The sequence below is a fragment of the Alternaria postmessia genome, assembly GCF_024291825.1.
Source record: "Alternaria postmessia strain BMP 2775 chromosome Unknown scaffold_177, whole genome shotgun sequence".
NCBI classification, from domain to species: Eukaryota; Fungi; Ascomycota; class Dothideomycetes; order Pleosporales; family Pleosporaceae; genus Alternaria; species Alternaria postmessia.
The window spans coordinates 1-25,194 of record NW_026260250.1 but is presented as its reverse complement, the minus strand read 5'-3'; the positions used below and the strand labels follow the sequence as shown (position 1 = coordinate 25,194).

The 25,194-nt window shown below is 51.6% G+C and overlaps 10 protein-coding genes across 10 annotated transcripts; 6 read left to right on the top strand and 4 right to left on the bottom strand.

Moving 5' to 3' along the window:
* Positions 1-1,085: 1,085 nt before the first annotated feature.
* J4E82_011243 (uncharacterized protein) lies at positions 1,086-2,800 on the top strand (the record flags this gene model as incomplete). The annotated part of the gene is made up of 3 exons (XM_051737451.1): positions 1,086-1,275; positions 1,336-1,344; positions 1,407-2,800. The coding sequence occupies 3 exons, from the start codon at positions 1,086-1,088 to the stop codon at positions 2,798-2,800; spliced, it is 1,593 nt and encodes a 530-aa protein (XP_051582797.1).
* Positions 2,801-3,412: 612 nt separating this feature from the next.
* On the top strand, positions 3,413-5,346 carry J4E82_011242 (uncharacterized protein; the record flags this gene model as incomplete). The annotated part of the gene is made up of 3 exons (XM_051737450.1): positions 3,413-3,448; positions 3,526-3,762; positions 3,814-5,346. The coding sequence occupies 3 exons, from the start codon at positions 3,413-3,415 to the stop codon at positions 5,344-5,346; spliced, it is 1,806 nt and encodes a 601-aa protein (XP_051582796.1).
* An 85-nt stretch (positions 5,347-5,431) lies between these two features.
* On the bottom strand, positions 5,432-6,730 carry J4E82_011241 (uncharacterized protein; the record flags this gene model as incomplete). Its single annotated transcript, XM_051737449.1, has 4 exons — positions 5,432-5,696; positions 5,766-6,091; positions 6,145-6,502; positions 6,600-6,730. The coding sequence occupies 4 exons, from the start codon at positions 6,728-6,730 to the stop codon at positions 5,432-5,434; spliced, it is 1,080 nt and encodes a 359-aa protein (XP_051582795.1).
* A 2,143-nt stretch (positions 6,731-8,873) lies between these two features.
* J4E82_011240 (uncharacterized protein) lies at positions 8,874-9,345 on the top strand (the record flags this gene model as incomplete). The annotated part of the gene is made up of 2 exons (XM_051737448.1): positions 8,874-9,169; positions 9,222-9,345. The coding sequence occupies 2 exons, from the start codon at positions 8,874-8,876 to the stop codon at positions 9,343-9,345; spliced, it is 420 nt and encodes a 139-aa protein (XP_051582794.1).
* A 1,076-nt stretch (positions 9,346-10,421) lies between these two features.
* J4E82_011239 (uncharacterized protein) lies at positions 10,422-12,163 on the bottom strand (the record flags this gene model as incomplete). Its single annotated transcript, XM_051737447.1, has 3 exons — positions 10,422-11,757; positions 11,813-11,912; positions 11,974-12,163. 3 exons carry the CDS (start codon positions 12,161-12,163, stop codon positions 10,422-10,424), a joined length of 1,626 nt encoding a protein of 541 aa, XP_051582793.1.
* Positions 12,164-12,746: 583 nt separating this feature from the next.
* On the bottom strand, positions 12,747-14,488 carry J4E82_011238 (uncharacterized protein; the record flags this gene model as incomplete). Its single annotated transcript, XM_051737446.1, has 4 exons — positions 12,747-13,131; positions 13,186-13,696; positions 13,751-14,094; positions 14,148-14,488. 4 exons carry the CDS (start codon positions 14,486-14,488, stop codon positions 12,747-12,749), a joined length of 1,581 nt encoding a protein of 526 aa, XP_051582792.1.
* Positions 14,489-17,104: 2,616 nt separating this feature from the next.
* On the top strand, positions 17,105-17,823 carry J4E82_011237 (uncharacterized protein; the record flags this gene model as incomplete). Its single annotated transcript, XM_051737445.1, has 3 exons — positions 17,105-17,107; positions 17,159-17,355; positions 17,406-17,823. The coding sequence occupies 3 exons, from the start codon at positions 17,105-17,107 to the stop codon at positions 17,821-17,823; spliced, it is 618 nt and encodes a 205-aa protein (XP_051582791.1).
* Positions 17,824-18,195: 372 nt separating this feature from the next.
* Positions 18,196-20,360, top strand: GDA1 (Guanosine-diphosphatase; the record flags this gene model as incomplete). Its single annotated transcript, XM_051737444.1, has 4 exons — positions 18,196-18,250; positions 18,433-18,825; positions 18,876-20,226; positions 20,303-20,360. The coding sequence occupies 4 exons, from the start codon at positions 18,196-18,198 to the stop codon at positions 20,358-20,360; spliced, it is 1,857 nt and encodes a 618-aa protein (XP_051582790.1).
* Positions 20,361-22,187: 1,827 nt separating this feature from the next.
* J4E82_011235 (uncharacterized protein) lies at positions 22,188-23,363 on the top strand (the record flags this gene model as incomplete). The annotated part of the gene is made up of 4 exons (XM_051737443.1): positions 22,188-22,244; positions 22,324-22,516; positions 22,574-22,928; positions 22,991-23,363. 4 exons carry the CDS (start codon positions 22,188-22,190, stop codon positions 23,361-23,363), a joined length of 978 nt encoding a protein of 325 aa, XP_051582789.1.
* A 694-nt stretch (positions 23,364-24,057) lies between these two features.
* J4E82_011234 (uncharacterized protein) lies at positions 24,058-25,041 on the bottom strand (the record flags this gene model as incomplete). Its single annotated transcript, XM_051737442.1, has 1 exon — positions 24,058-25,041. One exon carries the CDS (start codon positions 25,039-25,041, stop codon positions 24,058-24,060), a length of 984 nt encoding a protein of 327 aa, XP_051582788.1.
* Positions 25,042-25,194: the final 153 nt, after the last annotated feature.

The following is a 25,194-nucleotide window of genomic DNA, read 5'->3' as shown; positions in this document are numbered from 1 at the left end:
AGACAGCTGTACTTTGGTGAGGGGCCATACGGCTGGGTCTCACTAGTCCCAACAGCTTCACTTCCTTAATAGGCAACTTTCAAAAAAGCTGTTGATCACGGCGAGAGCACAGAACCCACAACCCACCCACTACCCCGCACTTCCTCAAACAGGCAACTTACAACAATGGCTGTTGATCACGGTTGCACTAAAAGATTCATAACCCCGCAAAATATGGAGACAGCGATCTCTGTCACATGACTAGCCTTGGCAAGCTAAGGCTACGAAGGGCGCGCCCCGGTCATCTCATGTACCTTAGCATCTAGGATAGATAGCAATACACAGGATACCCACCAAAACCCTCACAACCGCTGTTGGAGACAACGATTGCTCGGGTACTGCGCAACCCAACGAGCTTCTAACAACGATGTTACTAAGATAACTTCGGCTCCCAGGTATGTCTTGCCTACACACCAGATCACTGTACCACGCTGACTAGAGTCTCTAGCTAATCATCGTCTTAAGCTATTCGTAGTTGCAGGGTAGCGAGGCCCTGCTTTTTTCATCTCGTCTCTCATTCGTGTACGGCAGCTACGCTGCCTCGTCGTGGTCATCCTTCATAAATTGCACTCGGTGGACCTCGTCCCACCACAAATACAACTCTCTTTCCCTCATGTGTACTGTGGATGTGCGTGCGGATGTGAACAAAAAACGTTGCGAACGTGATGATGCTGAGATTTTGGTCGTGCGACTCGTTCCATGGAAGCAATCGCCTTAGCGAGCTTTGCCGTTGAGGCCAAAACGGTCCGTACCGCAAACAACCTTGGTACGATCAACCAAGCTATGTCCCACTTTTCTCATTGCTGCACTTTCGCATATATAAGGTCACCGATGCGTCTTTTGGGTTGTCTTCCAGCTTGCTAGGAAAGTGTTTGCTGTGAGAGACTTTTCCCCCAACAGACCCGCGACGACAATATTTTGGCAGCGATCCTCCGCGCCTCAACGATAGTGAGCATGGCTGCCGCTGAAGCGGGGTTGCACAGCTAACCGCCGAAACAGCTACCGAAGCGAATCCCCAGCAGGCCATTTTACCGACCGACCCCATCATGGCGCATTTTCTCCGACTGCCTCGCGAATTGCGCGATCTCATTTACGAATACTACTTCGACGGTGAAGGAGGCTTCAAATATGATTTCGTCACCAACAAGCTTCGATGGGCCGATGGTCTATCCATCGACCTGTCTTTGGTGCTTGCTTGCCGGCAAATCGCTGCCGAAACACATGTGAGGCGTAACTGTAGGCAATAGTGCTTGCTTCACGTTACTAAGGATAGTGGGAGATAGCTCATGTATTTAGACTACAGGTGTAGGTTGTAAAGAGAATAATCCTGACCTTGCTCTACAGAGCGAGGCGCGCCTTATAAGCAGGTTTAGCGCGTACTCTGTTCCTTCGAGGGACGTGTGTCTCGAGCCCTCGTTACACACACGGGCTTGCGCTGCGGACCAACACACTCCGATTCAAGACATTTCACTCAGATCATACACAGGAACATGCTAGTGTACTCCATATCGTCAATCGAGAAATATACGAGAGACAGGAGTCACTACTAGACTCACTGGCTCCTGAGCTTCTCAGCCAAGAGCAGGCGCAGGTGGCGAAGTCGCTATATCCCCAATTCGCGCCTGTAATAGATTATTGGCGATTGCGTGGAAAAGTCCGTCACATCGGCGCGCTGTGTGAGGAATGCTGTGTAACTCCATCAATATGGCGCGATTTTGTGGCATTCACGTTGAACTTGATCTCTCAACAGCCCGGATTTCTCGGTGAAGCTGAGGCGCTAAAACTGGAGGCTCGCCAGAAGCGATCTGGATTCTTGTTTGGTCCGAGAGTTATGGTCATTCCAGACCCAGATCCGCATGAAGATGCCAGAACTCTTGCGTTGAACGAAGCAAGGCCTGTGCCATGGCAAATCACAGATATCGAGGAGATCGCGAAACTGCGTGAGCTCATCATAGACGACAACGTGGTCCCTCATTCCAACACAAAGTACACTTACTCAGCAGCTTCTATGGCTCTCCGGTTGTTGCACTCTATGCCGAGGGTTACGCGTGACAATATCAGGAAGATTATACTGATAGAAGACCGCGAATCCATCGCGTTTCCTCAAAGCCATGGTAGGGGGTTCATTGACGTCTGTCGAGAACACCCGCAACTCAAGGTTGAGCGCTTTGTCAGTCTTTGGAGAAATGCAATCCCCGTGTCCTATAAGGACATAAGCGCTTACCTCCATGGTGATCAGAATTTCCTTGATCACGGGCTTCTGGACCGTCACCGTTGTGACGCTGGTTTCATCAGCCAGGGGGTAGGTACATGGATCATGGAGGCTAGGGCACTCCCCTCGCTCGGGATGCCGCAAGATTCCTTCACCCTCGTACTTGATGGTGATCCCTTGCCTGACCAGACGTCGCGCATCTTCAAAATCATCCAACGCGATGCTGCTTGGCAGAGCGCCCTCGACATTTGCTACGATACTGGACTCCTACCACGACCTTCTTGGCCTGATAAGCGAATTTACACTGCAAGTTTCATACATGAAGAATTTCCAGAAGCAATCGGTGCTATTTCAACGCACAGCTCTTTGGTCAGAACCAACTTCCCCGTTGGCGCACCTTACGATGTTGAGCAACTGCTGCAAGAGCACGAAGGATGGACGCCGGAAGACTGGGAAGAGGGATGGCAATTACACGAGCCGCACCAATTCCAGACTGAGGCGCCGCTACCCCCGTGGCACCTACTTCGATGGCAGCATGTAATCAGATAAGACGTCATCGAGTGCAGGGAGATGGAGATGGCCAAAGTCGAATCATTTCATGGCCACGGCGGCGCTCGGTGAGGGGCCGGGGGGCGGGCGCTGGATGGCGGCGGCATAACGTCGGCCGTCCAGATCACCGAGGCCTGGGCGGTCTTACTTTTTCGTTAGACTTGATGACACTACGGCATCTTTGGAATGGCGATGACCAGACGCACGTTAGTAAAAAACTTTTTCCCTCCGTTGTTCCATCTAAGCATCCGGCATAGAGATCTTGAAGATCAGCGGCGTTGCGGCCTAGGATGAGTCCGTGCGTCCGTGAACTTGAGGGGTACCGCATTCCCCCAACACACGCAAGACCTACAGACACATTCTCGAGTCAATGTGGGCATTTTAGCAACCGATGGAATGACGACAGTGACTGACCTGGACTGCGCCCAGCAGGTCATGTGCCAGCGCGATGTCGCGGGTCGCGGGTCGCGCCGGCGCTTTGACGTTCGTCAGCCTTCGCGACTTCTCGAATGTTCTACGTCATCTTGTTAGCTGCCTACGACTTCGAACCACGCCTTCACGTACCAACAAAGCGCGATACCGCTCCGTAAACGTTCGCAAACAGTCTCCAACATGGATGTCCAATTATACGTGTATGACCTTTCTCAAGTAAGTGCTTTGAGCAGGTGTACAGGCGCGCGCATTCGCGATGCTTTCCAGAATCGCCCAGAACTAACTGCATACAGGGTCTTGCACGGAGCATGTCGATGCAGTTTCTAGGCATACAGATCGATGCTGTATATCATACCTCCATCGTGATTGATGGCGTAGAGTACTACTACGGCCAAGGCGTACAGACATGTCAGGCGGGAGCTACACATCATGGCCGGCCCATGGAAGTCATCAAGCTTGGCCAAACTGCACTTCCCATGGAGGTTATATTGGAGTATCTCGAGTCTTTGAAGGAGGTTTATACCCCTGAGGTATTATTCCAATTGACACTTGTTCTTAGACTACGCTGACGGCAGATGCAGGCCTACGATCTATTTGCGCACAACTGCAACAACTTCTCCAACGACTTCGCCATGTTCCTCGTAGGCAAGGGGATACCAGACCACATTACATCGCTCCCACAGACCGTCCTCAATACGCCGTTCGGGCAGATGCTACGGCCGCAAATCGACGCCGCCATGCGACCCATCACGCAAGCACCGACGCCGCAGCCAGTACAACCACAAGCCAACTCGAAGACTTCGAATGGAAATACATCCAACGGAGCCTCATCTGGAGGAAGCGCATTGGAGATGAATACGGGCAGGGTCAACAACATAACAGCGCTGAGAGACGTAGATCGCCTTCTCGATCTAGCGAAGGACCGCTGCGCCATCATCTTCTTCACGAGCTCTACATGCGCGCCATGTAAACTGGTATATCAGACGTATGACGATCTCGCCGCCGAGAACGGTACGAAGTGTGTCTTCATCAAGATAGACTTCAGCCACGCCGAGCGCTCGATCAGCACCCGTTATCCGAACGTTCGCGCGACACCAACTTTCATAACATACTTCAGAGGCGAGAAGCGAGATGAGTGGAGTGGCGCTGATCCAATGCAGCTGCGGAACAATGTGGAGATGCTAGTCAACGCTGCATTCCCAACCCATCCCCATCTCGAGAAGAGCACACCCATGCTGTTGCGGCAAAGTCAAAGACCAGTCAAGTTCGCAAAGGTACCGCCAATGGAGAAGCTGGTCGCGAAGATGGGAGATGCTGGGAAAGATCCGGCGGTATCATCCATTGTGTCCTTCCTCCAGATGCGCGAGCAATCTGGAGCCATGGAAGCGCCATTAGGCGATCTTCCGCAGCTTGCCCAATTCCTGAGGAGAAGCACTTCAGTCCTTCCACCAGAGCTTCTCTTCACTGCACTCGACCTGCTTAGAATATCGCTAATCGACATTCGTGTAGCTGGCTTCTTTGCAGAAGAACACAAAGGAGCCACAGGCACACCAGCAACCATCCACCATCTTCTCGATCACGTAGACAAGCTTGGCGAATCTGCGCCTTACCCGCTTCGACTTACGACGCTACATCTCGCATGTAATCTCTTCACCTCGCCGCTCTTCGTACCACATCTCCTCGCTCCACCGCTTTCGTCCACGCTTATCTCAATCCTAACGACCGCCCTACTCGACGAAAAACACCCCGCGCTCAAGGCCTCGGCCCTCAGCCTGGCGATGAACATAACATCTTCCAATCATCAGATAAGGATGAAGAAGCACAGCGCAAATGTGTCGCATGCGCCGTCTTCGGAGTCTGAGCTACCGGAAGCGGAGCAGGGCGAGCTACTGGCTTCGCTGCTGGAAAATATCAGTAGTGAGGAGCAGTGGAGCGAGAACCAGAAGATGGGCATCATCTGTGTTGGCTGGTTGGTATATGCTGCCGATCTGCAAGGCGAGCTGAGAGACACATGGAAGGTGATGGATGCCGCGGGTACGATAGGGAAGGTTGAAGTGAAGGCTGCCGAGGATAGATTGATGGTGAAGGAGGTGACGAGTTTGCTTGAGGCATAAACTACTTGGTGAGGACGTCTGATAGGTATTGACACGTAGAATTCGACTCTAATATACACGAAAATGGCACCTTTTCGAAACGAAATCACTCCGTCACATCCATGTCCTCCGTCTCCTCCATCTCTTCCACTTCTTCCATCTCCTCGTCCTCCATATCCTCCATGTCCCTCATGTCCTCCGCGTCCTCCGCATCCTCAACGTCCTCAGCGTCCTCCGTCTCCCCTATCTCATGATGTGTCACTACGATCTCCTTTGGAGTGAATTCATTCTCTCCAAACCGGATCATGTCTACCACCGGTGGGATCCGCCCACCATCCGATGCCTGTAGCATACCTGATCTATACGCCTCACTATCCGTTTGTCTTCTCATTCCAGAATCCAATGGCAACGCTGTCTTCCCGGCTGACTGATATAAATACCTCGGCGGAGGGTACGCCATGGGGTCCTCTTCGATGGCGTCTTCCATGGCTTTCCTGGCTGCTATCCTCTCCGCCGCATTCTTCGGCCGCGGCGCCTTGTTCGCATTCGAGTTGTTTTTGGTTCGCTTGTAATTGCCTCGAGCAGCTTGTGCTTTCTCCACTCGTTTCTTCTCTTGTTTCTTCTTTCGCATCAGCTCCTGCTTGTTGATGCGCACGAGTTCCTCGTCCCCGTTCGCGAGTTTGATCACCCTCCACCCGGGTGGAGCGGGGTTCCAGAGGGCCGAAAGACTTCGTCGTTCCTCGCCGTAGGGTTTGCCGTAGCGGTTCTCGAATGCGCGACTGGTGCATGTTAGCAAGCGCTGAATCAGGATACTCAAACCCTGTCAGGTGTAGGCAGCGCATAACGTGCACCATTTCCAGCCAGTTTGTCGGCTGCTTCATTGCCTGCATTGCCCGAGTGACCTTTGACCCAGTAGAATTCTGTGATCCCACCTTTCATCCTGCGCTCATTCAGAATCTTAACGGTGTCTTCGATAAGATCCCAGTTAGGAAAGGAGATTGGCTGAACACTCTTCCAACTTTTAATCACATTTCGCTTGTACCAGATCGTTACTGAATTCATGGCGTACCGCGAGTCGGAGAAGGTGATGACATTTTCGGTCCATTTGACTCTTGATAACGCGTCCCGGACGGCAGTCAGCTCCGCGCGTTGATTGGTCTGGTTCCCATCGACGAAACTACTACAATTTCTACAAGGACGTCAGCCACAGACTCGCTGTGATACGTTGTTGGCGGCGTCTTTGTATGCAAGAGAGGTTTTATCTAGACGCTTACCTTGGATCATTTGCGCCGAAGAAGATGCCAGCACCAGCGGCAGTCTTTTTGCCTTGCTTGAGCGAACTACCATCTGTGAAAACAACCGTGCGCTGTAGGGCGTCGCCTGTGCACTGTTGAACGTCACCCATATCGAAGGATTTAGTGTTGGAGCAATGTTGCCAACGCAGGACTGAGGATGCTTCAGTAAATAAAGGGGAAGTCAATACATAGCTAATGCGAGTGTAAGGGGTAGTCAATACGTAGCTAATGCGAGTGTAAGGGGATGTCAATACGTAGCTAACGCGAGTGTTGGGGCGCCATGTAAGAGCTGCAGGAGGTGCCCCGTTCAGCCCGGGTTCCTGAACGGGATCTACGGGCTGATCACCAACTTTCTCAGTACCATCACCACACGAGCAACGACGGTCGGACGAGTTGACAAATTGTTATGGGACGAAATTTCGTGATGACTTTTGTGCTTATGTGAAGTACGGTAGATGCTTGCTGGCTTCGATGGAATGTTGTAAAGTTGCCCAGTGTAGTTGTCAAGTCTCTCCGGGGCCGGAAATGGCGTGTCGCACCACCGCGGGGTCAACGTAGCGCAACTATCAGCGTTTCTGCCCAAAGGCAAGGGGTATTTCTTAAATGCTATGAGCAGCGGTGTTGGAAACATTTCCGGATTTACCTTCCATCTTTCCAAGTCCACCCAAAGCTTTTGCCTCGGTCTGCTCCTTCAATACTCTAACCCTGTAACACCATGCCTCTCAATCCTGTTTTTCACATCAATCTCGTTATTCTGATCTTTTGGAAATACCCCAACTATATCTTGGACAATGCAACCATTGCCGCTCATCTGTTGAAATACCGTTTTGACCAAGACGCCGTCGTTGAATTCATTCGTGGGCCAGAAGCTTTACGCGTATGTATGTAGCCTTCGTTCGCTGAACTTTAACCAACTCACGCCGGTTTCCATAGGATACGATGCTTGCCTCTCTGCGCTCCTTGATCCAGGAGGAATGCAGAAGAAGCACTACTTTTGCTACGGCATTAGAAGGGCACGTGATCATGCCATGCCGGAGGTCAGCGTCGTTTGACATAGTTAACATCAGCAAGAAGTACAAACTGTACATTCCAGTGCGCAAGACTATACTCACGTTATACATCCGTTGAGGACGTCTTGAAAACAGATCTGAATTGGAGCTTCGCTTAAGTCATCATAGCTCCAGCTCCCTAAATCCGGAAGAAAGCGGTATCGAGTGCGATAGCCGGAGGCATCAGAGCCTTAGCTTCCTACGTCCGGAATGGAGCGATCTCGAATGCGATGTCGAAGACGAGTATTGGTCATCTGCTAGGGAATGGCTGAGAGCGCGATATGGTGAACAGCAGCCTGGACCAGACGTTCCGACAGAGCCTTTTTGTGAGGCGTAACTGTAGGCAATAGTGCTTGCTTCACGTTACTAAGGATAGTGGGAGATAGCTCGTGTATTCAGACTACAGGTGTAGGTTGTAAAGAGAATAATCCTTACCTCGCTCTGTAGAGCGAGGCGCGCCTTATAAGCAGGTTTAGCGCGTACTCTGTTCCTTCGAGGGACGTGTGTCTCGAGCCCTCGTTACACTTTTCGATTCCTCGACCTCCCTGCGGATCTACGATGGATGGTGTACGAGTATGTGGCGGGCAAGCAAATCTGGCCTGGCGGTTGGACCAGTCTGGGTCGACTTCAGGAGTATCCCGATTGCAACAATGCCGAATCTCTGACCGACCTGAAAAATGAGTTTTGCGATAAGACTTGGTTCAACGGAATATCCGTCGGCGTCTACCCAATGTCCTTCGCGAAAGATCAAGAGCCATATGAAGAGTCGTCTGGTCTCTTGCCAGAAGATACACATGTCGGCCTGGGCCCGACTCGGGCAGAAGAAGCATCTGCGATGAGTTTACTCCGTGTCAGTCGTCAAATTCGCATGGAATTTGCGGCGGTCTTGTGGGGCATTACGATCAAGCGATTCAACTGTTTGGCCATTATTAAAAGCGTCGTACAGTATCTGCGAAAGTACTGTACACGACAAGAAGTTCTAGGGCATGTATTCGCGCCTCGAGATCGTTGGGTATTGAGACGCGTATTCTTGAGTTTCAGCAATTACGAGTATCTCAAATTTTTGGGGTACGATATTTGTGTGGGCAGTACTTTTGGGGTAAGCAGGCGGATCGAGAAAGGGAGGCAGAGGGGAATCGTCAGCGGTGTGAAGTTGCTGAGTGATATACACACTTTACGGCATCTGAACCTCCAATTCCAGATAATGATGCCTTATCGCTATTACGGAGATCCCGAGATCACGCCGTGGGACCCCTGGTATTCTGAAAACGAAGCGCCTCGGTCGTTTTGTCAGAAGGAAGTTGTCGACATCATTTTGACGCTGGGTTATGAGTTACTTCGAGGCTTCCGAAAGGTCACGATATCCGGAGATGTGAAGACGTCGAATCACGAGAAATGGGATCCTCTTTTGCGCGACCAGTTGCCCCCAGGCAAACCTCGAGAAAGGCGCGACATGACCGCTGACGTCGCCAGGATCCTGGCCATGTCCGATGAAGAGCTGTAAGTAGTTTCAATGCCGTATACAATCTGCTTGCGCTAATCCGAACGTCAGTCCGCCGATCTGCCGCTGCTCAAAGCCATGTCAGTGGTGGTGGTCTGAACGTCGGGAGGAGGATGGGGAGTGGGATATGGAATGGTTGGAACATGTGAACCCCGAGTTTTCCTGTGAGGACTGAGAAAAGGCCAGGCGACAGTGGTGCACATATCAGTTTGACTAATTGGAGATGGATATGCTGCTTCGAATACTAGAGTAGATGGTCGGATTATTCGTCCGTTTCGCATGCAGCGACTTTGAAAGTTGCATGTCATTTTGCAATGCTATGCGCTTCAGGTGGCTCTTTATGTATCCGCACATCTTGTTCGTTTTTCTTTTCGTGCAGATAGATCAGGCTGCATTCTTCCGGTTGAGGTTCGAGCTAGATTGTAGGGTAGGGTAATAAAAGAATGGAAGAGGGACAATGAATAGGCTTCGCCGCCGTTTACCGTCCGAAGAACAAGACGCCAGTACGGCTGAAGGCTGCGCTATACCACGGATAGGTGCTCAGATGGGTTGTGTATATTGCTTCAATATCGCTGCTGCAACAGTTTCGCATCTCATGTAGCAGCCGAGGTCTACAGTTGGATCAATTGCGCGCGCCGGTGGGCGGCTGTGGAGGCAGATGCAACCTTGGAAAGAAGGGTGGCGTTGTCTGGCAAGTAGGTGCCTGGTGTGCGACGCGATCGCTGGGCCCACCGAACCGAACGCCGACATGGTCACACCAACCACCGACAGGCGACCGTCGCATTTGGATCTCGGCCACCTCAACGTCAACTTCAACTTCCGAGCCAATCAGTTATCTAACGAGAGTTTCCAGTTCGGAGCCAGGGTTGCACCATGCTTGTTTGGCAATGTTAAGGTTCCATGTCAACACACTCGGGTCGTCACAACTTCCACCTTCCTATACCAGAGGTTTATCCGGGTATATGCGATGGGTAGAGGATTTCCAATGGTAATATTCACCGGTGACGCCAAGAACAGTATTCGGCGCTGATGAGAGTTAACATGGAGAGATTTCTCACGCAAACTGGCGCTTCCTAGTGTAGTTGTAAAATCCTTGCACACTTCAACCGCGAAAGCTAACACCACGTGTAGATGTAGTCCTCAAGATTGTTCAACCTTTCATGGAAAGCTACATTATTAGAAGAAAAAACAACCAGCACACATGCGCTAGTAGTCTTCACCTCCCTATCGAACCTCGTAGCCAAGAAATTCTCAGCAGTCCACACTAACAATCGCCGCACTACTCCAAGGCACCTCTACGCTCACCAAACCCTTCCCATCAACCTTTACACTCTCCCCACACGTCACATTACCCAAGCGAACAGGCTTCCCCTCATCAAGCTCATAATTATAGCTGTACCCATCCCACGTGATACCAGAAATGGCATCACTTCCATTCGCCAACAGCCTCTGCACGTGGGCTTCGCCTTTGCACTCCTGCGGTAGCTGGAATGTATACGTCTCGGAGGGCCGGGGGAAAGCGTCGGTGTAGTTGTTGTCTGCGGTGGTGTTGTACGTGTGTAAATCGACGAGAAGCAGGCGGGCAAGCGTGTCGTCAACGTGAGCAGCGTATTGGGTCGAGTATATGGACGAGGAGGCGAGGCTTGAGATGTGCAGGCGAGACGAGGGCGAGGGCTTGTGCATGAAGGCTGCAACGGCAAGGTTGCCGTAGTAAGGGGGTTTGGTGCCACGGGTTGTGATGTTGGTTTCGATCGGTTGCCAGGATTGGTACCGGTAGTTGGTGCCTTGGTGCATGTGAGAGCGAGAAAGGTTTTGCGATGCAAGATAGACGTTCCAGTCCACACCCCACAGGGCAGCACCGAAGCTGTTGCTCAGGCCCGGTCGTCCTTGGCGGGCGAGCGAGTTGTGCTCGCCCATGATGAATGGGAGGTTGGGGTCGAGCGCTTCTCCCAGCTCCTTGATACCTCTTGAAACATTGAGCTGAGCGTTTGCCTTATCTACCACGCTACTGTGATTCATCAATGTGCCTTGCAAGGTAATGCCAGGGTTCGTGGAAACACCCATGTAGTTGTGGGATGAAATTAAGCCAATGTTGTGCTTCTCGTCCAGACCTTGTCTGAACACTTCCACTGGATCTAAAGTGAAGTAGTCATTGCGCGCGACGCCTGCGAAACTCGGTGCCATAAACTTAGTTCCCGCAAGATCTGGGCAGGCTGCCTTGGTCGCCTCTTCGATGGCAGTGGTGCCGTTTAGCCATTCAGATACGTAGTCGGCTTCGGTCCAGTTGTCAGGTCGATAGCCAGAAGCATGGAAGAGATCAGGCTCGTTGCCGTATTCCCAAAATAAAAGGTCGCTTCCTATCGCTTTGCAGGCATACGATACAGATGCCCAAGTCGCGGCTCTTGCAGCGCTAGAGTTGGCACCCATATTGAAGCCGTGGACAAACTTGGTGCCCTTGGGCATTGTCTTATAAGACTCGAAATAGGACGGGCCAATGGTGATGATGGTCGGGTAGTCGGCTGAGACGTTTGGCCGGATGATGCCGATGAGGCCAGTCTTTTGCGATTCATCGAAGATGGCGATATCCCTTGACCATGAGTCAGCTATGTATGTCCCAAGGCGCAATCAAGGTGTAGTAGTACTGTGTATTGCCGCCCACTCGAGCGATTGGCAATGAACCTTGGAGTTTGCCCAGGTTGCTCATGAGATTGTATGTGAACGCGTTCGGGTGCGACAAATTGCCTGTAGGCATTGCAAGTCAGTAGGGTTTCCACAATGGATCCTGACATGGAAGCAAGCATACCAGCGAAATCGGGCCATGATGAAAACTCGAAAGAGAATGAGACAAAAGAGTCCAGAGGAATGCCAGCCGTGTTGGGAGCTGCTTTGCATATGGCGATTGGCTTGGAGGAAGAGGGGATGTGAGCAGCCTCTGCCTTCAATGAGGCTACGAGAGCCCCGAGGAAGAGCGAGCGGTTGATTGAAGGTACCATCTTGGTCGTCCGATAGCGTCATCATCGAGATTACCTGCGCAGACGTTTATGGGCGCCGCCGGCAACGGAACTTCGGCCAGCACGTCATGCGGCAATTGAAATCCATGGACCCGGTCATGAATCTGGTATTCTCAATGGACGATCCTTCGTTTTGCGGGGGAAAAAAAGTCGGGGTACATGGGTAAAAGCCGGGGTAGTCGCACGGTCGGTTTCTCGCCGGCGCTGAGCCGCATGCATGGATGCGCGGCTTCTTGCCCGCTGATTGGTTTGTTTGCCAGTTGGACCTCGGGACGACTCCATCAATCAAGGCCCGAATCACCCTCCACTTTCCGGACATGAACAAATTCTCGGAATCCCGTCTTTAACAACCGATTCGCATTGTCCTTGGCTTGCGCTGGTTTGCACGGCGTTTGGCACTGAGCGACGCCTCGATAGGTGGATTTACTTTCAATGCAGGTAAGTTGCATCAATCATTTCCCTTGGCATGTTAGCAGCTATGATCAATATGCATGCGCATGAGTAAGTGTAGTTGGATATAGCGACCCCGTTAGTGTCAACATCGTCATAGGACTATCAAAAGCAGCTATCTCATCCCTTTCAACGCCTCAGCATCACTCTCCCCCCACGGATACACCTCCTCAGCCCTCCTAATCAACTCCCTGCACTTCTCACTCCTCGGTGTGATACTCACACGATACGGCTTCGGATGACTAACAACACCCGCTTCGAATTCCACTTTGGGCTCGACAATCTCCCCATTCACGACTGGCTTTTCAACGTTGAAGACAGCAAGCGACTGTGCAATGGTCGTGAAGAGGGCATTGTCGGCAACGTATCGACCGGGACAGACACGACGCCCGTAGCCAAAAGTCCATGTGCGTGGGTCGGGCTGCGTGGAGCCGTCGAGGTAGCGTTCTGGGCGGAAGGTCATTGGGTCTGGATAGATGGCAGGGTCGTGCGTGAACCACCTGCATACCGTTAGCGTTGATCATGTGCAGTCTCCGGATGGGTACGATGTGTACCAGTTGTTAGGCAAGATCATTGCACCCTTTGGTATCCTGTAGCCTTTGATGCTATCTTCCTGGGTACAGCAATGTGGTATTGCCATCGGGGCGACCGGATGCCATCGATGCGTTTCCTTCATCACGGCCTCGATATACGGTAAGCTTGCTTTGTCGCTGGTGATTGGGAGTCTCTCTCCGCCGAGTACGCGGTCCAACTCCTCTTGAGCCTTTTTCTGGACTTGTGGAAATACAGCCATGGCGAGGAAGAATGTCATTAGCGATGAGACTGTTGTATCGGCACCGCCGAGGTACATGGATGCAGCGGACCATTTATGGATGTACTCCATGGAGGCGTCCGATCCGAGTGATTCAATGGCTTGAGAGAGAAAAGACGTCTTTGCTTCCTTGTCTTGCATCTGAGTCTTGACGAATGCGTATGGCTCTTCGGCTGTGCGGGTCAATTGTTCCGCCATCTGGCGAGCTGTGCGCTTGAAGCTAGTACCTGGACACCAGTCTGGAAGGAATCGCACTTCTCCGTATCAGTATCCTCCCGGTATTTGTTCGAGTAAAGTGGGAAACTCACAAAACGGCAAGACATCCACGGACCATTTCCCTGGTACACTCGAATCTGCAAACTCGGCCATAGTTTGGCCCGCCATATCCACTAGCGGATCTCTTCCCTTGGCGTTTGGCGTGTATCCATACGTGATTCTCAAGATAACAGCACCTGCTTCCTTTTTGATGTGTTCAAAAAGTTCATTCGGAGAGTCCAGTACGTTCAACAAAAAGTGTGCAGCCTCTTCATTCTGGATGCGATCAAAGACCTTGAGTGAGGTGCTGGAACTAGCTACACTAGCGATGTTGCGACGATGGTGCTTGAAGGTCTGATTGGGTTGGTGCATCGCCAACGTTCTTGTCCAGCCGATCCTGCATCTGCGTTAGACATCTCGGTATTGCACCCAGGCATACGGAAGGCGTACATGTCTCCGCTAAACACCATGTGCGGTCGGCCTGAAAATGTAGCGGCACGATTGCTCAGTAGCTCTACCGCTACATCTGCATCGTTGACAATGATGAATGTCTGACCAAGTACCGTGATCGAGCTTATAGGGCCATAACGGTCCTTGTGCTGGAGCCAATGATGGCACTCGAGAATTCCAGGCTTCGGTAAGTCATTGATGTTGCCAAGTAAGGGGAGACCTTTAGGTCCAGGAGGGAGCGGAAGGTCGTGAAGATTCTTGCTCGAGAAGAAGCGACTGAGTGCGTATAGTACAAATGTACCAAACGCCAGAACTAGAGACGTAGTTGTTAAGAACGCCATGGCAATATGAGTTCACATAGAACCCAAAGTGCGAGACGATGAGCGAGGAGGTGGAAGCTCTAGGTTAAGGAGAGAGTTGGGAAAGAATACTTCGAACAAGATTGGGCTCATGCTGATGTAGCAAGCCGAACCTGAGTTTTCTCGCACGATGGTAGCATACATGCCTCATGTAGATTAGTGCCTGCGGAGCCGCCACGGAAATATCTCTCGTTCCCGGTAAGTAGTGATGCGAGTACAGGCATGCTGCAGCCATAGTTGCTGACTGGCAGTGTAACCCAATCCCATGTCATACTCGGCATAGTAGTGGAGCAGTCGCCGCCTCAAAGAGAAAGAAGAGTATCATGTCATTGCGCAACGTATAACAACGACAAGGGTTCAGACGCCATAGGATGAATCATGTCTCTTTCCGATGCATCATTCTCATTTTGTTTTGGCTGTTGTTGTCTGCGTTTGTGGAAGAAGAGAGAGGATAGTCCGCGGCTACCGGGCGGCATTGGGCGCGCTACGAGACGGGACAAAGTGGAGATACTTCGCCCTGCATGACTAGCGGGGAGGGACACGTTTGTTAGCCTTGCGCAGGGCTAGGCAGACAGAACGCCTAACATGGTCACGACCAATGAAGATGAGCCAGAAGCGCAGCATCTCCACAAGAGAATCATCCGACGCGAATGAGCGGCAAAGACCGCATATTGCATCGGCCATCGTGAGGAGTAGTTGGACAGGCACTGAGATACTGGTATAGGCTTCTATTAAGACGAATCCTTCAGAGGCTGTCAAGCCTCTCAGAAGGATGACATATATATACGTCACGTGATCGTGGCTGGTGCGGGCCGACGGTGCCTCGAAGGGTTCCCGGTAGCTCACCAGTCTGTGGCTGAAAACTGTGGTCATGGAACATCGTGACAGCCATCCATAGCTGCACAGTAGCTGCGCAACCACATATTGGAAGGTTGCGGTCATAAGGAAGATCACGAGAAAGGTCACGCAAACGATAATTTGTCTCCTCTATTCCTCACCCCTGAGCCGAGTGATCGACCCAACGATTCGAGAAACAGAGGCCTCAAACACCTTGAAGGGGGCAGGATGAGGTTGTTTAATCTTGCTTCAGTGTCCACACTCGCTCAACGTAGGAAATCGTGTTGGCGGGCTCTAGCAATTTGAAGAAGCGGAATGGAAGAAGGCCGAAGCCATGCCATGCCAGTCGCACTCGAATCCACACAACCCTTCGAAAGAAGCGTCGCAGGATAAGAGATTAGACTGCGAAAGTCCCTCGTGTCTCCTCTGCAGCGGAGATGTATACATCTCACAGCTCAAAATGGCAAGATGCCGACAGGTCGACAGGAAGCCTTTGGTCAAACCCCTCAAACAACATCACGAAGATGTTGTAGCCACGCATTGATTGGTGACGGATGCTTTGCCCATCCATAGTCACCATGCGTGCAGATCTTGACGATGGTGTTGACAGTCAGGGTCAGAGCCTAAGATCAGGATGGCACCCATCAGTCGGAGTCCAACTTCGATCTGCTATCCCGCCGCAGCGGAACCCACTGTTAGAGCAAGTAACAGCAGTGGAATGGCCACGCGCGATCTCAACAACGCAAGGTTGGAGTCAGACGCTGGATCACTGTACCGCAGCACATGCAACCGAATGGCAGAGAGATCAACGATTGTTTAACCGAAGATCATCAACGATTATTTAATCACCGTCAACGATTGTTTAACCGAAGACTAGTCATTTTTCCCGATGGTGAATGTATCACTATCGAGTGCTTCGTAGCAAAACGTGCCAAGGGCCATGCGGCCTATCGGAAACTGTCCGAAGAAAGTTCCATATCTGTTGGCTTCTTCCTCCAAGATCGGGGTCCAAGACTGCCGGTATCTCTATCTTTGGTCAAGAGGCCTAGCCTAATGAAGCCCTCTCTCAGTGTCGGGGATAAATCCCTGCTTGCGAAGTTCGCGAGTCGGTACGAATCGTATCGGACCACTGTCTGACAACACATGTGGATTTTATGGAGTAGATTCCTTGCGTGGGAGGCACCGGCGCATCGCGACGCGCGCAGAGGCGACTTCGACCGTTCGATGGGTAAGTGCTTAGCACGTTCCGTGGGGGTGGGAACTCGCGTGGCGGTCAGACAGACGCGTCTTCTGGACCTCCGTGGCTCATCTTGAACTCCATTGTGTCAGGTATAAGACAAGATAGGGCGTGATGTGGTGTGGTATGATATGGTATGGTATGGTTGGTATCGATGGATGAAGGATCAAAATGTTCAAAATGATAGGTAATGCATGTTTGAAGGTGTCGGCGACAATTCACGTTCGACGCGTCGACGTAACAAAGTCATGAAATGAGTAGGTCGAGAAAGCCTCTACAGCTACAAAGGAGCTGAACAAGAGAGGTGTAGAGGAAAAGGCACAGCGGGGTAGTCGCGGTGGCTTTATAGCTCCATGCTGGAGAGGAGGGAGTTGAGAAAAAGTGAAGAATTGGACTGTTCGGAAATGGGTCTGTGTTTCGCTTGGCATTGGTCCATGCATTCGCGTCATCGAAGCTAGTAGAGTGACGAACGACACAGCACGCGCCAGCACGAGGGATCGCTTCAACCTCACCAGGTACGCGATATGGTCAGTTTTCCGAGACAAATATACCCCGGGAAAGGAACTAACAACCGACAGTCGTCGAAACGTCGTGGGCCTCCCATGAAGGCGCCGCCTGCCAAACGCCCTTCAAAGCTCGCGAAAGAGAATGGTATAACGGCAGAGCAAGAGGCTGAGATACGCGAAGCATTTGGCCTCTTCGCTGTGTCGCATCCCGAACACGAAGGCTCTAAGGAGGGTGTGTTGAAGAAGAGCGACGTGCGCAGATGTCTCATGTAAGCCGCGCGAACTCACTGTCAATGTGCATATACTAAAGATGGCATAGTTCGCTGAACCTCACACCCGACAAGTCCGAGATGTCGTCCATCCTGTCTACCATCGATCCCCTCAATACCGGCTACGTCGAGTTTGTGCCTTTTCTTTCATACGCTGCCATCGCAATACACTCCAAGGAGCAAGGGTCCGACGAAGACGAAGACGGCGACGACTACCAAGGGGAGAGCAATGCAGAGGAAGTCAGCGCGGCTTATCAGCTCTTCACGCACGGCGCCCCGGGACCGATAACACTTGGGCATCTGAGGAGGGTTGCGAAGGAGCTGCGAGAAGATGTGCCAGACGACGTATTGAAGGATATGATCCTTGAGGCAAACGGCGGGGTCAAAGGTCAGGGCAAAGATGTCGGAGGAGTCAGCCTCGAAGATTTTGAGAGTGTCATGAAGAGAGCTGGGTTGTCTTTCGGATGAAAGCGCCAGAGTTAGAATGACCGACTCACGGAACAACGCATCGCACAATCTATGCGAAGCCCTTGTACAGTACCGCCATCGCACGCGTCGATGGTGACCTTACAAGACGTAATGCGAAAGTCTCTCAGCTCCTCAGCTGCCCGACTTCCCAGTGCTCCACCCGTGCACCCTGCTCAAACGGCGTCGAGCCAGGGAACGAGCGGCGGAGCTAGCGCACGATGCGCATCACACGCAAAAGGCGGCTGTCTACCTGGTACACGAGAACATATAGTGTAGAAAGTAAAGTCATGCAATGAGATTTGTAGAACATCTGTAACACAGTGCATCAACAGCCACGTCATGTCAAATGTGATGCGACGCCAAATATAGCCGATGCAGATAAGGCCGGCCCCATTGGATGGTGGCGCTGCAGGGCTGAAGTTCAGATGTTAGTGCCAAGATTCAGGGACCTCACCCAACAAGCACACGAATACGAACGCAACCGACTTGGGTAACGCCAATCGCAATCGAAAAGACGTCTCTACTGCTCCGCAGGGTCACCACTGTTGTACGTAACCATCCACCGTGTCCACAACCGCCGCAACAGCCCAGGCTAACTTGTCGACGCAGCTCAGCTCAATGACCACGCCCTAAACCGTGGACCCTTTTCTCCCCTTGTGTCGCCTAGTTCCATGTCCAGCGGCGTCGAAGTCCCCGGAAGCCAACGACGTCCCGGCATCTGGTCCTACTTTAGTTTCTCTGGCCCACGCCGCCGCGTCTCCGTCTCCCTGCCACGCAGCTTCGACCCCAACCGCGCCGACGCCAGCGACCCAAACGCAAAAGCCGACAGACACTCGCGACATCGGTCCACGTATTCGGACGCATTCATGAACGACCACAAGGGCAGCGCCGTCATGAACCAAGGGCAGCGGTTGCGCTACCTGAAGACAGGTGGCGTCATCGCATTCATACTGCTTGTCCTGTATTTCGTCGCACCGCGAGATGGCATATCCAGACCGGCTGGTAGGTTGAGGACACGTTCTTGGGAAGCCATGTGCTAACACACCCACCAGCATCGCATCCATCAGGCGGCAACACAGCAGCTGGCGATGCACAGGCACAATGCACAAAGTCCTACTCCAAGGACAAGCCGCTCATTCAATATGCTCTCATGGTCGACGCCGGCAGCACGGGCTCGCGCATCCACGTCTACAAGTTCAACAACTGCGGCCCGAGCCCCGAACTCGAGAGCGAGAACTTCGAGATGACACCCAAGCGAGAGGGAGGCTCTGGTCTCTCGGCATACGGCGATAACCCAGAGGCTGCCGCCAAGAGTCTGGACGTGCTCATGGACGTTGCGCTCAAGAACGTGCCCAAGGAATACCAGTCATGCACACCCATCGCTGTAAAGGCTACAGCTGGCCTCCGCAAGCTTGGCGAGGAGAAGAGCAACGCCATCCTGGCTGCCGTGCGCAAGCATCTCGACAACGACTACCCCTTCCCGCTCGTCTCCGAGGAGAGGAAAGGTGTAGAGGTCATGCCTGGCGAGATGGAGGGTGTATACGCATGGATCACCGTCAACTACCTCCTAGGCAAGATTGGCGGCCCCGACAAGAACCCCACCGCTGCTGTCCTCGACCTTGGTGGTGGCTCCACGCAAATCATCTTCGAGCCTACCTTCCCCGATACTCCTCGCGGCGGCCTCCCTACCAAGCTAGCAGAGGGAGACCACAAGTACACGCTCCACTTCGGTAACCGCGACTTCGATCTCTACCAGCACTCGTACCTTGGCTACGGCCTCATGGAAGCCCGCAACAACCTGCACAGCACCGTTCTCGCCGGCCTCCACGAGACGAACAAGGACAACAGGGAATACCTCAAGAAGCCCATTGTGAACCCTTGCATCGCACCCGGCATGACCCGCGAAGTCGAAGTACAGATGCCCAAGGGCCACGCACTAGGCGACTCCATCACAGTCAACATGACCGGCCCCTCTACCGCCTCTCCCACCCAATGTCGTGGTCTAGCCGAGAAGACACTCCACAAAGACGACGAGTGCGCCATCGCCCCTTGCGCTTTCCGCGGTGTCCATCAACCTCCTTTCGAGCAGACGTTTGCTACCGAAGCCGTATACCTCCTCTCCTACTTCTACGACCGCACACAGGACCTCGGTATGCCCGAGTCGTTTACACTCCGTGAGCTGCAGGACTTGGCCGACAAGGTGTGCACGGGCGAGAAGGGCTGGGATTCCTTCAGCGCTGTGCCGAAAGCGCTTGAGGAGTTGAAGGGCCGGCCTGAGTGGTGCTTGGATCTCAACTTCCAGTACGAGCTGCTGAGGAGTGGGTACGGTATGCCGATTGATCGCGAGGTCAAGATTGCGAAGAAGATCAAGGGTAATGAGCTGGGCTGGTGTTTGGGTGCTAGGTGAGTTTTCTTCTTCTTCTTTGCCAGTATTATCCTATTTGAACATGAATCATGGTTGCTAACCCTCATATTTTAGTCTTCCGCTGCTTGAGGCGAACTCGGGCTGGCAATGCAAGATTAAGCAGGTGCAATAGACGAGTATGAGGATTGTCTATCCAGGGATATTCCCGGTACAGTGATTGACGGTTCGATCCCTATTACCCCGGAAGTGTACGCAATTGTATGCATTGATTGGCGTTCTGTTGGTTCGGGTTGTGGTGCCAATGAGTGAAAACCTTGACGGATTCACTTACTTACGGCTACTTGCAATGGTGTTGATATAGAATGATGTATTCATAACCCCACAACAAACATAGACTTTGCAACTCTTGTCTCACGAGACAAGCTTTGTTGTTAAGAAATCCTGCTGTAAACTCTTCGCGAGGTTAAGACGCCCTGCTTTGAAGTTCCTCACGTGACGTCGGAGATGGGCGAGATAAAGTGGTGCGGAACGGAACAACGTATCTACGAATCGGACCGCAACGCATCAATGGTGCCACGTCGGCAAGACCGGGCACAGCTGCGCAAAAGACACGGCTGAATCGAGCGGATTCAGACGAACAAACGGCCTCAGCAAACAGAAGCCGGTTCCAGCCATAGTTTACTGCATTACACCTGCTCTACCTGATATCGATCGCCATGTCAAGCTCACACTTTGTTGACGAGGATCGTCATCCGCGGCAGGTACATCTTCCCAAATTATCATGACTCTAGTACTGTTATTCTAAAACATGTCCACAGAGGGCAGCAAGAGCATGTACCATGTGTCACTCACGAAGAGTCAAGTGCGATGCTCTTGATGCATACCCCTGTACAAAATGCAAAAATGCCAATCTCCGATGCGTACTACGATCGTCGCGACGTCGACAGAACACCATGTAGGATAACTCAGACTTGAGGTACTAATCGAGTGATAACATGACCGACAGTCCGGTATGAAGCCGTAGGCACAGAAGCAACGAACCAGCAGCTGAGCATGTGCATATGGAGTTTGAGACGTTTACAAATTCGTTGGGATCCCGCGACTCCGCATCCGCGCAGAGCCGCTTGACTACAAGATCGTATAGCGGCCTATCCTTGCCCCCGCATGAGATATCCGTGAATACCCCGACAGCCTATGCTACAATCGACTCGACAACTAGCGAAAATATCGATCGAGCCATCAGTCACGTTGAGAGTCAATCGTTGAGCGCTTCTCCCCGGATGCAGAGTCGTCACGCCATGATTCTGCACCTCGATGAGAAAGCCGCATTTCCGCATGTCCTCCACAGCATGTCGAACTCAAACTTTGGCGATGATAATGTAGTGCCGAATCATCATCTCCCCCTCCGGCCAGACCATGCGCTGGATAACAGCACGAACGCTCCCGAAAGGTACTCCAAAGCGATATCCCAGCTTGATACGTCAACGCGTATCTTTCTATCAGATCAAGGCGTCTTAAAGCTACCACGAGGATCCATCACACACGCTCTGTTGGCTGTATTCTTCAAGCATGTCCACCCACACGTTCCTGTAGTTGACAAAGCTGCGCTGGTTCGCGATTATTCAGCACGCACGTGCTCTCCCCTGCTTTTGAACAGTATGTTTGCGCTAGCGTCGCACTTCGCCGACGAGGGTCTTGTCATCGCCGTTGGAGTAGGGACAGGTAGTAGTAAGGGAGAGATGGCAGACCATTTTGTACAAAAGGCGCGGCTCCTGGCTGACTTTGGACTGGAGCATGACCACGAGACCCAGTTGGTGAGCTTTTTGTTGCTGACACAGATGTGGCAGACGTGGACGATGGAGCGGAATCCAAGGTACTGGATAGGAAGGGCTATGAATGTAGGTGTGGGGATGGGGCTCTTCAGAAGGTTGGTTCCAACTCTCACCTTTCTTTTTCCTGTTCTGTTTCTGACGGCGTTTCTTTTGACAGGGTACACACGATGCGGATGTCTGAAGAAGACGTGTTGAGGCGAAGCCGTCTTGCATTGCTGCTCTTGGTGAGTACATGCCAATGATAACCCGCACTTGGCGCGTTGCGATCCGTTCTAGAAGACCTTTGCTGATACTGAAGGCAAGGCATGTGACGCTATGACCGCCACAGAAGTTGGCAGTCCGATGACTCTTGCAGAGGAGGACATCGAACTACAGCTACATGCTGAACGTCGCTATTTTGAAAGCTGTGTCACTTCGCCAATAACGCCATCCGCAGCTCACTACCAATCTGCTGAACTTGATTTCATGACGACTTCTTTATCTCTCATGTTGTTTCGTATGTGGTCATTCGCAAGCAACGGTCTTGGCAGAGGCATCCGCTAAAGCAAAGCAGTTCGAGAAATTCTCAGAGCCGTCTACGCAGCTCGGCCTGTAACAACCCAAAGCGCAGCTTTGAATGTCGTCGAAGACAAGCTGAGGCACTACAACACGATCGTCACACCTCTCCCTCTTGCTCAACAGCAGATACCGCCTGACGATAGTTCACCTCATCCAATCTTCAGCCTTTTGCTTCGGCTGCGCCTTCTCTTCAACCGGTTGATTTTCTACCGTGGAATCGTGTTTGGTCGCATTCGACATGAGAAGCGGATATATGACGAAGAAGCCCTTCTTGTTACAGTGGTTGACATATGTGAAGTCGTACGTTATCTTGACTCGCATCAGTTTCTACCTATCTGTCCGGGTTGGACGTAAGTAACAGAGGTTCTTCGATCGTGAACACACCGATTGCTTAAATCTAACCCGTGTATAGAACCACTGCTCTCTTTCATGCGTCAGCTGTGCTATTGAACTTTTATGCTGGCAAAAGCTCTATTGCGGCGTCTGATATAGCAATCGACTTACCCACTCTTATCATTCAATTGATTGAGAACCTGGAGAAGATGGAGGAGACATGGAATTTTGCTGCTTGGATAGGCAGGGCAGTGAGGACTGCTTTGGACTCGGTCAAAAGGAAGGTGGATCTTCGACAACAAAAGCAAAACCCGCCAACGCGAGATGGTGATTCCCTTGGTGCAGAACGTGATCCTTTAACACCTCTATCAGCAGATATGCCTCTCGACAATGGTTTTATGGATATTTTCGATTGGCATGCAATCTTTCCCGATGGAATACCGTTCCAATGAGAGCAATCCGCGACTTCAATCTAGAATACATTATGTCGATACAAAATCTATTCTTGATATGTACTACATGTCGTGTGGCAATGCAAGGCCACATACCAACGCCCAAGATACAACCACAAAGACGATACCCTCCAGCTTCTCTAGACCGCTATACAAATTCTTGTGCGTATTTCAACTATACACACAGATATGTTCATTCAACATTAGACAGCAATCATGAGGTGTAGGATCTTTCATGCAGACTTGTTTAAGGCTTCCTTAGCTACAGATTATGCGTTCCAAAACGCAGTACACTGTTTCGCAATCATACTCGTAGATCACCGAAAGACTTAATGATATAACGGATAGCATCAGTTCTGTATGTGTCCTGCTCCAGCCTCGTTCCATCAATGCCAAATAGCATGTTCACCGCATTTCCGGGCTTGTAGGTGGGCCAGGTCACATTGAAGTTTTCGACTGTGTCATGTTATTCCTATCTTACGTATCTTTGAGGAAGTAAGTGTAACGAGGACTTGAGGCACACGTCCCTCGAAGGAACAGAGTACGCGCTAAACCTGCTTATAAGGCGCGCCTCGCTCTACAGAGCGAGGTAAGGATTATTCTCTTTACAACCTACATCTGTAGTCTGAATATACAAGCTATCTCCCACTATCCTTAGTAACGTGAAGCAAGCACTATTGCCTACAGTTACGCCTCACAGTAAGGACTTACCATCGTGGCCGTTTGGCGAATGCTCGTTCACAAAGCTGATCCACATGCGGCTCATGAGATTGCTCACTTGCAAGTACTTTTGACGGGGTTTGAAAGAGGCAGAGGCAAGTCTGTTAACCTCGTGTCCTACGCCATCGAAATTCCGGAATGCGAAAGGTATCTCTTGGAAATGGGGAACGCCTAGGATCTCAGAATCGATACCGTTTGGAACTACGCTGAAACGATAGCTGTATACGGGCACCCTGTATTGTCCCCAAACTTCCGTGGTGTAACGTCTTGTGGCATCGAATATGATATCACCTTGGTACATAGCCAAGTTTCCGAATAAAGATCCATACTGAGGACCCGGTGACTGGCGTATCGTGCCGAGACTCTTTTTCAATTCTTCCTCTGACATTTTGTTGACGTATTCATCCACGATGCCATTGATAGTGGTGCTTGAGATGCCTTTCCATGACCCGGCGACGTAATCTTGAAAATCAGCAGACGTGTTTGCAGCAAAGCAACTCGCAACGATAATGGAGCTTGCTTCATTGTAACAAGTTCCAATAAGAAGTGGACGGTTTGAAAACCTTCCTTCGCGCAGAGCAACAGAAGTGTAACCGGTAACTAGATCTGCGTCCAAGATGGGCACGTATGAACCAGACGTGCGAGCAAAAGCTTGGTTCAACTTGCTGGCATCTTGAGATCGTAGACATTCCAGGTCATCTTTCATAGCCAAACACCCAATATCTGTCAGAATCCTCTCGTACATGACGTCTTGCTCGTCTGATGCGGTCAGAGGAGCACCGAGTACTGGCCCACCACTTTCAGCAATCGCAGCATGAAAAAATTCTTCGTCTTGTTCTTCATTGGTAAGATAATGCACACCAATTGAGAAAGCACCGGCTGACTCTCCTTGGACTGTCACACGCGAGGCATCTCCACCAAATGCGGCAATGTTCTCTTGAATCCAGCGCAGCGCCATCCTTTGGTCGTGAAGGCCAAGATTGGTGTTACAAGCAACAAAAGGAACTCCACCCTTGATGAAGGAGTCGGCACAGAACGCCAGCCGGCGACCACGTCAGAAGGTAATGATCAACGCGGGGCGCTGATCACGTGATGTGGCCTCCCGCCAAGC